We start from the raw sequence: 11,707 nt of genomic DNA on the forward strand, positions 1-11,707 counted from the left end.
ACACGAGGTATTCGAACGGTTCCAATTTCCCTTAAAAATTAGTGGCGACTCCACAAATACAAACGCTTGTTCCTAAGCGCCCCCGTGGCCCATGTCCACAGTTGGCATTGATTGCGGGGAGACTTTTAGTCTTGTGGTCAAACCGGCCACAATCCGCACTGTTTTGTGTCTTGCCCTCTCGAAGAAATGGGTCATTAATCAGCTCGATGTTAAAAATGCTTTTCTTCACGGGGCTCTCAATGAAACAGTCTACATGCACCAACCGCTTGGATATCGCGATAAAAGGTACCCTGATCATGTTTGCTTACTTCGAAAATCGTTGTACGGTCCCAAACAAGCACCTCGTGCTTGGTACAAGCGCTTTGCAGATTATGTTGCTTCTATTGCCTTTCGTCATAGTAAGGTCGATCATTCTCTATTTGTCTTTCAGCATGGTAATGATATGGCTTATTTGTTACTTTATGTTGATGACATTATTTTGACATGTTCGTCTGCTGCACTACGCGCCACTCTTATTGGTCGTCTTCATTCTGAGTTTGCTATGAAGGATTTGGGATCCCTTCATTATTTTTTGGGTATCTCGGTTACTCATCATTCCAATGGTATGCTATTATCTTAATCCAAGTATGCTGAGGAAATTATTGAACGCGCTGGCATGTCGTCTTGCAAACCATGTGCTACACCCGTGGATACTAAGTCAAAGCTTAGTGCTCTATCGTCCACTCCGTGTCCAGACCCATCTCTATACCGGAGTCTAGCTGGTGCTTTGCAATATCTCACCTTCACACGGCCGGATATCTCTTATGTTGTGCAACATGTTTGCTTATTTATGCACAATCCTATGGAATGTCACATGCATGCCCTTAAGCGTATTATTCGCTATGTTCGTGGCACTCATACTCGTGGGTTATGGCTCCGTCCTTCGTCTCTCACTTCTCTCACGGCCTACACAGATGCCGATTGGGGTGGGTGTCCTGATACAAGGCGGTCTACTTCCGGTTATTGTTTTTTTTTTTAGGTGACAATTTGATCTCCTGGGCGTCCAAACGCCAACCTACATTATCTCGATCTAGTGCTGAGGCCGAGTATCGAGGCGTCGCCAACGTGGTCTTCGAATCATGTTGGTTGGGTAACCTTCTTGTTGATTTACAAGTTTCTATTTCTAAAGCTACTCTTGTCTATTTTGATAACGTGAGTGCTGTCTATCTCTCGATCAATCTCGTGCAACATGAACGGACAAAACATATTGAAATGGACATTCATTTTGTCCGAGAGAAGTTCGAACGAGGTGAAGTTCGCGTTCGTCACTGATAGTAACGTTTTGTGTCGGTCTAAGAGGGTGATTTTATCACCCTCGTGTCTTTTAATATGGGTCTTTTAGTATGCTTTTCCTAACACTTGGCATAGGGGTTGATGTGGTTAAACTTGTGTAATTCACCTCGGTTAGACGATTGATCCTCATGAACGGAACCCGAGAGGCATAGAGCACCCTTCAAAGGTTAAGACAAGCACAAGGAGCCCTCATGTAGCCTAGAAGCCAGCTTGAAGAAGTAGGAGTGAAACTTGGAAAGTAAAGAAGGAAGCAAAGTTTGAAGATTTTGGAGCAGAACTCCCGAGATGGTGCGCGACTGCTGCGCGTGGAAGTGGAAGTGCGCACTGCGCGATTTGCGCGACTTTGCGCCTACGTCAGAGGTGCCTGCGCAATGTTGTTTCTAAACGCGGGCTTAAGAAAACACTCCGTGTTTTTTGGCTTGCTTTGAGGTTTCTTAACCTAGAAAGGAGTGCACCCATATATATACCCCTCATGTTTGAAGACCTAATTAGTATCTAATTATTGAATAATCTCTAAAAAAAAACTTGTAGTAGGAAGAACAATTTATTTGGGTTGAAAGTTGTAATCTTTGAGCATTGGATGTTAATCTTTCCTCATTTCTTGGGTTTTTCTAAGAAGATGGAAGGCTAATCTTCCCCTTACTTGATGTAATTTGATCAAAGTACCCAACTTTGGTATTGTAAGACTCTTAAACCTCTCTTAATTTATCTAATGCTCTTTTCTTGTGCTTTATTTCTTATGTTGAGTAATTGAATGTTTGGGTTGGCCATCCTTGCATGTTATTTACTTGACTAGTGCAAATCCTAAGGAAATGGTTTAATTTAGTTGGGATTGTTGAAGCAAGTTTGTTGTTTGTTGATTTGGTTTAAAGGATTCATGCAACAAATAGAAAAGTTCATGTCTTTTACTCATTTGTATGGTTTAATCATATGAGGAATTGATCCTAGCTTCGTCTTTTGGCAATTTCTTAATGCTCATGCTTAGTCTCTTTTCATGGTTTAATGATTTGTTGCTTAAGCTTGAAGGGTATGTGTGGATGGTTTAATTTGCATGTATCAACATCTTGAGATGATAGTATTGGGTAGAAAATTGTAAGAGAGGAATAAAAGAGTCAAGCTTTGTCATTGTTGGGTTACTAAGAGAGAATTGCATCAAGTATTCCCCTTTATATTGAATCTTGCATACTAGTTGTTTGTAGAATTGTCTCAATAGGAAGATATTCAAGTTCTACTCATATTTCCATGTTTGTTTCTCAAAACCAATCTTTTTCCATCTATGTTTTCTACTTGTTGACCTTTGTTAATACCCATTGTTTGTGATTAGTGCCCTTTTGATTAAGTTTAAAGTGTCATTAGCATCTTAATTAGTAGTAGAGACCCACTTAGTAGCCATTAGTTTACAATTCAAGCTTTAGTCTTATCCCCTTCTCTTGGGTACGACCCTTTACTTCCACTTTGCTATTGTTTTAAGTTAAAGTTAGTAGAGTCAAAGTTTAGGTTATGAATTGTTAATTTGATAGTTAATTCTAGTATTACGACACCTAGTTTTATTGCTACCAGTCACATTCCCTCCCGTTATCAAATCGCGGATGTCTTCACGAAAGGCCTTCCTTTGGTTCTTTTTGATGATTTTCGAGACAGTCTCAATGTCCGTGACCCTCCCGTTTCGACTGTGGGGTGTGATAGAATATATATAATTATTCTAGTAATTAGTTTGTTATTTGTTACCTATATTAGTGTATATGGTTTCCTAGTTTATAGCCTAGAATATCGTCTTGTAATCTTTGTAGTCTTGTATTTATACTGACTAATTTTCAACGAGAACATCAAGCATTATCTTCCTTTATGAAGTGCAGATTATATTGATAAATTTATTCAGAAGAACATTCTGTTCCCAAAAAAGCTGATTACAAATAAATTTACCTGAATAAAACATTAATCTCCGAATTAATTAATTTAAATGCTGCTACATAGATGCCTATGTCCTTCTAGATTCTGCAAAATTGATTTATCCCATTACACTTCCTAATAACCTTACATGACATGACATTAACATTTGCACTCTGACCTCTTCTAGAAACTAGAATGTGTATACTCACAGAAAATGGCTACCAATAAGATAGAAACCATGTGTATCGAAGCTCAATAACCAGATTATCAACTTGTTTTTGCTTTTTCACGGTTTTCCTCGACAATTTTCTGGTACTCTTTCTCGCCGGCAGCAATTAGACCCTTCACTGTATCAAAGGTAGTCAGCCTAATGCTGCAATGAACAAACCATAAATCAGAAACAACTCCTTCACAAGGTTAAACTAACTAACTGCACACAAATATAAGAGTATCTATGGTGTCAAAAAGAAAACTTTATTAAGAGTGGGTTTATATATTCTTGAACATTATCAGGTGAGTGAGACCACTCTTGATGCGACCTACAAAACAACGCTCTTGGATCAGATCAATTTGGGTCGGATCATTTTGGGAAGGTGCTGCACTTGAGTCGAAGCGGATCATGTATGTTATGCACTTTTGCTCTGTTCACTTAAGGTAAAGTCAGATCGATTAGGTGGTTATAGGTCGGGTCATTGGGCTTTGAGTTGGTCATTTTGGGTCCATCTTAATTAAGGTTTTGGTCATTTACGGAGCATTAGGTAACTTAAGTGTTATTTCAAATTAGTCATTTGGATCATATTTGGGTCGATCAGCTTAAACCGGGTCTTCAAGATTTTTTTGTTTGGGACAATTTCAGGTCTCGTTTTGATTCAATTTTGCTAGCTCTAGTCTCAGAATCATGCTAAGCAACAAAAATCGTCATGTTTTACAAAAGAAATCAGAAGGCCACTAAAGAGAAGAAAAAAGGGAGATCTGTATAGCAAACCTGCTGTTTGGTAAGTTTTTCAGAGCATTTGGTACAAAACCTCTATATAGTCCAATCAAGCCATCACGTGCCACAATACCTGCAAATGCCAACGAAACAAACATTATAACATGAGGCTCTGAGATGCACCGTGACCGTGAACATTAATTCCAAAACGACATGGACGCCACATAGCACACTTCAAACAGGGCATTTAGGAAGATGGCACTCGCTAAAACTGTCCTTATTTTTTATCTAGTAAATCATCCCCAGGGTTAGATTAGCAAGTTCTTAAGAAGTTTATAGACGAACAGTAATTAGTTTGATCGAAGCTTTCTGAATCTTAACCCAAGTTTCACTCAAGAATTCTCTATAACAACTCCCAGACAGTACCTCAAAAAGATCAAATGGATTATCAATGTAAGACAAGTTCGTACAAGTCGATTCGTCTATTTTAATTACTGTCAAATTCCACATGTAAAGGCCTAACTATAAATTCAACATAAAACGGGTATGGGCCACACCCACAAGGAAAGAGTCTATGTATATGCAGAAACGAGTTCCCATCCTAACCAATTGGTTACAGGAGTAGCAACTTGGTTTTACATCTATCAATTTGGGACACATGTGACGACAACAAACCCTTAATCCTAAAATTATTTAGGGTCCGCTAGCATAAATCAGTATTCGAGACCTCTTAAGCAAGAGCTATTATGCAAAAAAAAATAAAAACAGAAAAAACTCGATTCTCAACACCAACTTTTTTTTACTTCATCACTGTGAATGAATAGCCGGGGTGCAAAACCACCACTGTATTTCCAGATGCAACTTCATCAAACATCGGCCATAAGCAAAAAAAGAAAAAGGAAAAAAAGAGGACTACTAAAGAGCACATGATGGATTGATACTAAGCCTCTTAAACTAACCAAGAATGACGAGGCAACATGGAACAAATTTATCTTAATTTTATTAACAGGTCATTCAGTTGCCCACAAGAAAACACAAGAATTTCAAATCACATGAATTGGCACAAATCAACCAAGAATCGGAAAATTCTGCGAATTTCCATCATAACGGAAGAAGTTGCTTACCTATGGGCCCTTAGTCAAGCGGGAATTCTCATGGAAGTCTAATTCTTGTACTCGACTAAATAGTTTACATCAATTCACATGAAATGGAAAATCAAAAGGAGATAGTACTTTCTTAGGAGATTTACTATAATGAGACAACAATCAGATGATGTATCCATGGACCATAACACTCCAACAAATTGCACGAACATGCATTAAATTTTTAAATAGTATTTCATCCAAATTTTATTGTCACCATTTGACGGTCATCATTGTCAAAGTTAATTTAACTTCGACCATTATTTTCCCTTAATATAGGTAACGACATGATGTAAACTTTCTCTATCTCAATTTATCAAACCAACTGTTTTTATATCATCTAGAAAAAACAGTACAATCTTCTAAATGGTGTATAAAATGCAAAAAAAAAAAAAAAATATATATATATATATAAAAAATAGGTCAAAGTTGAAATCATCTGACCATCGAGGTCATAAAGGCACAAGAAAATAACAAATGGGATAGAGGGGGTACAGCCACCATTGGATGCCAGCAATTGCATACAACAATTTCACTTATCTGCGTAAAAAAAATTTACCTGGAATGGCATCAAGTACTGTGTTGTATGGAGAACCCCTCATTTGCATTTGTCTTCTTACGGTGTCCAAAGGATAGCATGTGAGGGTAGCAAGGGAAGCTGACACTACAGCTGTAATTAAGGATGTTTCAGGCCTCTTCTGATACTTTTCAGGTAGAGATTTCTTCACTCTGATAAGACAAAGGAGATCCGTCCCATATTAACTGCATGTAGTGCATCTATTAATCCTCCGTCAAAAGAGGCGAATTAGTAGCAGTAAAGAGTATGCTCACAAGTCAAAAATGCAAAAGTTCACAGCAATGTAGGGTGCTATGCTAATTAGAGAAGGGGCAAGACCGTTGTAGAAAGAAGCAATCCCTTCCTCTTTTAGCATACCTAGGGCAACCTGAAAACAACTTTATGGATTTAGGTACAAGGAAACTGGAAAGTTATAGCTACTACAAGTCCAACCACCACAGTAGTCTCACCTGAGACATTGTTCTATACCCTGGCTCAACTGCTAATCTCAGCCTCAAAACATCTAGAGGATATGTTATCTGAAACAAAGACGGAATACCGTGAATAATTGACCATAACAGTGAAAGTCTTACTCTTCACAGCTGAAAAAAACAGCCAACTGCCAAAATATGTCTAAATCAGAGTAGTTGTCATACTCCACTTGATTTCGCAGATGTGCAGATCCATCTATCACAAGACAGTGCATCATGACTCTAGTGATTAAGGACTTTTGTAATGATGATGATGATGATACTATAAGCTACTACCAAATTGCATAATGCTTTGAAATAATATGTATATGATGAAAAGATGATGTGAATAACATTCCGAGACGACACCAAGAAGTTCACGGAACGAAAAAAACGGAATCAAATACACCATTATAAGAAACTCACGAGAGTAGATGTCATGCCTGCACAGGCACCAGCTGCTAGTCTTCCCAATACCGAGAGTTCTCCATCCTTTCCTCGAAAGAGTTTCTGGCAGTCCCCAAAACAACCGTACATTAAGCTACTGTGAAAGCTATTTGAAGTGTTTAAAGAATAGATACAAGCTGAAAAATCACCTTGTAAATCTCATAGGAACAGAGCTGAACTGCACTGTAAGGTATAATCCGTATAACCTGTATAGACAAAATTAACTCAACATGTTACAGAATAGGCAACCATGGCATGTGCCATGTCATAGGGAAATATAAAGATAAACATCATGAGGTTCCACAAAGTGAATAGACAACCTGAGGAAGGTTGCCTTTCCAGTACCCCTTAATACCTTCCTCCTTTCCTATCATAGTTATTCCCTGCAAAGTTAAAGGCAAAAAAAGGTAAAGCAAAATACAGGACAAATATGTAGTAACCCTATAGAGGAAGCTTTAGGGAATCCCAAAAATAGGACTTGTTCATTGGACAATCAATTGATAGATCATTAGAATAAAAATTGGAAACACAATCAGACTTCTCATTAAGGAAGCAGAGTTTCTACGCAATTGAGATAGCTCAACAAAGTGTGATTCGCATGCGACTGATTGTTCTGTTCCATCCCCAGAATCTAATGATATAGACAAGAATATTGGCAATACAAGGAGGGCACTTAGCCACTTAGCAGAGCAAGCACCCAATAGTCTTGGATGAAAGAAAGAAATATTTTCTCAAAGACATCTCCCTCTAGGAAGAAAACAATGAAGTCTTCCGGCAGACTGTCCCTTCTATTTATTATACGGAGTAATAAATGTTAAATATGCTTATAAGACCCACACAAAATTGACAGAACTCTTTATTAGGGTAAAAACGAGTTCTGAAAAATGCCCTCAAACCATAGTAAGGCAAACATCAACCTTTTCAGAGATGGATAACAAGAAAGATCAGATTGATCAAAGACCTCCAGGTCATTTCAAAGGCGTAGGACTGTATCACTATAGGCATGGAGTCAAAAATCACTACCAAACTTCAAAGTTAAATGCGGAAATCAATAATAAAACATTACAGAAAACAAAAATGAGTAAGAAAAAGACAGAAACATAAAAATAACAAACCTCTAAAAAGCCAATGGCTTTTTTTGCACTTTCTTGGCCAACCCGGACCCCATGAGTCTGCAAGCATAGGAACATGTAGCTAAGTTAAAATAAAATTTATAAAAAGGAAAATTAAGATAACTGCATTTCAAGTCTAGTGAGCATGAAACTACGATGAAGTGTGAAACAGTCACTAAAACAATACAAAAACAAAACAAAAAACTACTCCCACACGGTCTAACAATGTGAAACAAATTTCAAGGTTAAGCTGAACAAAAGAAATCTGTCAACAGTCCACCAAATCTAATAATGTAATATTATAAGTGGCAGAATGGTATAAGGAAGAGCACTGCTATTAAAAATACCAATAAAGGATAACCTCAATCAGTAAAAAATAAAGTCACTGAACATGTCATGGACGTTATAGAGTTACAGGGTGACTCAAGGACTAAGGACTGTGCCTTGCTAGTCCCATCCCAGCATAGCCAAACATTCACTTTCTTTGGCTTTGTAGTATAATGGAACGAATCAAAAATGGATCATTAAACTGCCTTTTGAGCCTCTTATATGTTAAGGTAGCCAATCAATGACTAATAGTCACTTATTCAGCCCCATTATCGTAAGAAAACAGCTACCATATGGCATTATTTCCCTCCACAACCATCAATACCTTTGAAATCATGAGGGGCCATATCCCCATCAAATTCCGTTGAAAATCACTTGAAGAAATAGTAGCGTAAAGTTAGAAACAAATTCTCGAAAGAGACAGTCTCAAATTATATTCATTTTGAGACCGATTAATACCAACCAATTACCCATAATTAAATTTAATCTGAACCATATTAATCGTGTATTCATAATAACATGTGTGAGAAGGTCACAGAAAGTAAATACTGAGCCAAGCACACATTCTTAACACGAAAATACTAAAGACATGCATAGTGCAATGTTCACAAGTACATCATAACCTTCCATCATTCCTCCGTTAACTCTCCCTCTCCCCCACAACCCTCCTTCAACCTCCATTCTAACCCAAAAACACCACCTCACTCTCTGGCATCACAAACCACCTTTAACAACCATAAGCAACCACTAACTCTACCTCACCCTCTCTATGATGTCATTTTACATTTGTTGTTTTACATTTGCGATGAACTTCACTTTCTAATTGCAAATTTTCATGAACTTTCTCACAAACCAAAGTTCACCTCTATGGTCAAATTAGGGTGGCTCTTAAAATATCATATCCACTTAATTTAAGCTTAGAAAATATAAAACCGTATTTTATTAATAAGACTTAATACATATATTAATGTTTCTCTTTCAATTTTCAGGGGTAACAATTGTTACATTTCCATAATTCTAGTGTAACATCCTAAAATGACTTATAAAACGAAACGGAGGAAGTGCATCAGCAAGAATATGCCCAGGAATGCAGACATGAATGGATATAGAAATATATAGGTCCTGTTTGGTAAACATCATATTGAGCGAAATTAATAGATTCCGGCGTAATTAGTAGTTTGACCAAGCAATCTACTATTTTTATGTGTTTGGTAAACGGCGTATTCTAATAGCATATTGGTCGGAATCTATTGTTTTTGAATATGCTGCTAATAGCCGCATATTGCATTCGCATATTCAATTTATTCATGAAACCATTCTAATCATCCTAAAATATGTTAATTACCAAACACCCTTTTCTAATTCTGCTAATTTGTCAAACCTGCTACTAAAATCTGCAAAACGTATTCTGCTAACGTTATCCGCTATCACGAATCTGCTTTTGCTTTTTGCCAAACAGGGCCATACCCAATGCACAACATTTGAAGCAGATGTCACCTGAGTTGAAACCCAGTGAGCATCACATTCGCCCTTGTGGCTCCCTTTAAACCAAAACAAAAATGCACAAGATTTGAAGCTCTACGAGATGACATTTAGAGTGATACACAAAACCAAATAACACCCAATTCAATCAGTTACCAAGCAAACAAGCAGTAATTCCAACAAATTACAAAGCATGCAATTGAAAAAATAAGAAACCTGCATAAGAAGCTTAACACGGTCAAGGGGAGCAGTAACAGTTTTAGCAGCAGCACCAGCAATGGCACCGGCAGCGAAAAGGGCAGCATCTTTAGGGACTAATGTAACCAATGCCAATGGATGTTTGAGCAATTGGGCAGTAGTTGGCTCAAATTCTCTCTCATCTTGTTGCGTCTTCGCTGCGGCCGAAACCCAAGCAAAGGGAGGCCGCCTGGGTGTCGCCTTCAAGTGACCGGATTCCATGCCGATGCCGGAGATTGGTATGTAACTAAGTGTGGGTTTCTCCGAATTCATTGTATTAATGGTGGAGAAGATAAGGGTGAGAGGGAGAAGAAGATCAAGTTGCAGAGTAGAGAGAGGAAAATGGAACTGAAACAAATGTCCCAAATCCGAATATGACGACTTTCCGAGATGTTTTAAAATGATTCGTTTTTGTTACCTTTTTCACCAAAAAATAAATAAATAAATGAAATTTTAGCTAATTATTTAAGCAATCTATATAAGCACATGATCTTGATTACGTTTCAGTTTGATACAAATATGATTAGGTTTAAGTCTTTTTCTAATTGGGATTACTTTTCGATATTTAAACTAAGATCTTAATACGTTGAGTTTAGATTTTATTTCAACTCCTTTTGTGTGTTTATTTGTTCATCTATTTTATTTTGAGGTGTCTCATCTATTCATTTACCTTTCTACTTCATTCGATTCACATCAATGGTAACATGGACCCACTATTCTCGAGAAAAGTGGGTCCATGTTATCATTAGTGTGGATCGGGGGGAATATATTGGAAAGGTTTTTAATACTCCCTCATATTCTAAATAACTGTCCCATTTGTCATTTCCGTCTATTCACATAACTGTCCCATTTGCCATATTTGGACATGGTTTTTTACTTTCCTACCCTTGACTCTTTTCTTTATTTACCACCTCAACCACCCCTAACTCATCATATTCAATACTTTTCATTATTTAACTCCTATATTCTTACCTCTATACAATAATTTTCATTATTTTAACTATATTCCTTAATTTTCGTGCTATTGGCCAAATGGGACACTTATTCGGAATAGGAGGGAGTATGTAATTTGATCATCTAATAGGACTATTGTCTACTTGTAGGGGTGTTCATTGGTCCCGGACCGGACCGGACCAAACTCTCTGGACCGAAGACCAAATAAGGGTTAAGAGGTGGACCGAGGACCGGACCATATTAATATTGGTCTGGTCTGGTCTGGACCATAAAAACACGTGAACCGGACCGGACCAAATGGACCAAAGTTGACCAAATATTATCGTCACTGACATGTTTTAGCATATAAAACTAGAATTCGAGAAGTTCGTAATGATCAAAATAAACAACATTATTTTCTTACTAGATTTACTACATAATAATTACACATCTTATAATACATGTAAACAAAGTAGAAAATAAAATCAATAGTATTACAAATTTAAAAATTCTTTTATTACATAACTTCGGTCCATGGTCCGGTCCGCGGTCTATTCGGGTTGGTCCAGGACCGGACCGAAGACCAAAGAAGAGTAAATAGGTGGACCGTGGACCGAACCAAATAAAATTCGGTCCGGTCTGATCCGGACCAAATGATCCGGTCCGGTCTGGTCTTTGGTCTGGACCACTGAGTGAACAGCCCTATCTACTTGTGATCTATTAACTAGAACTACAAATGATTCTTTTCTCCCTCCTTAGTCTTTGTACCAAAAATAAATGTAAGTAAATGACCAAGATAGAGAAAGTATATAATAAGGTTAGACTTAGGTGTGGAGTTGAAAGTGGCA

General features: G+C 37.5%; 1 protein-coding gene across 1 annotated transcript; it reads right to left on the bottom strand.

The window, feature by feature from the left end:
• Nucleotides 1-3,180: 3,180 nt before the first annotated feature.
• LOC141587083 (thylakoid ADP,ATP carrier protein, chloroplastic-like) lies at nucleotides 3,181-10,360 on the bottom strand. The gene is made up of 10 exons (XM_074408504.1): nucleotides 9,906-10,360; nucleotides 7,884-7,940; nucleotides 7,089-7,151; nucleotides 6,918-6,974; nucleotides 6,748-6,831; nucleotides 6,322-6,390; nucleotides 6,127-6,239; nucleotides 5,855-6,024; nucleotides 4,208-4,286; nucleotides 3,181-3,595 (listed from the first exon to the last, which is right to left on the bottom strand). Exons 1-10 carry the CDS (start codon nucleotides 10,197-10,199, stop codon nucleotides 3,490-3,492), a joined length of 1,092 nt encoding a protein of 363 aa, XP_074264605.1. The 5' UTR covers nucleotides 10,200-10,360; the 3' UTR covers nucleotides 3,181-3,489.
• Nucleotides 10,361-11,707: the final 1,347 nt, after the last annotated feature.

The sequence above is a fragment of the Silene latifolia genome, chromosome 6 (genome assembly GCF_048544455.1).
Source record: "Silene latifolia isolate original U9 population chromosome 6, ASM4854445v1, whole genome shotgun sequence".
Taxonomy (NCBI): domain Eukaryota; kingdom Viridiplantae; phylum Streptophyta; class Magnoliopsida; order Caryophyllales; family Caryophyllaceae; genus Silene; species Silene latifolia.

Coding starts and splice junctions, on each gene's coding strand:
- LOC141587083 (XM_074408504.1), bottom strand. CDS start 10,199: ATGAATTCGGAGAAACCCACACTTAGTTACATACCAATCTCCGGCATC. Junction 6,240..6,321: donor GGTATAGAACAATGTCTCAG/GTGAGACTACTG, acceptor AGTTGTTTTCAG/GTTGCCCTAGGTATGCTAAA. Junction 6,025..6,126: donor AACTTTTGCATTTTTGACTT/GTGAGCATACTC, acceptor TTGTCTTATCAG/AGTGAAGAAATCTCTACCTG.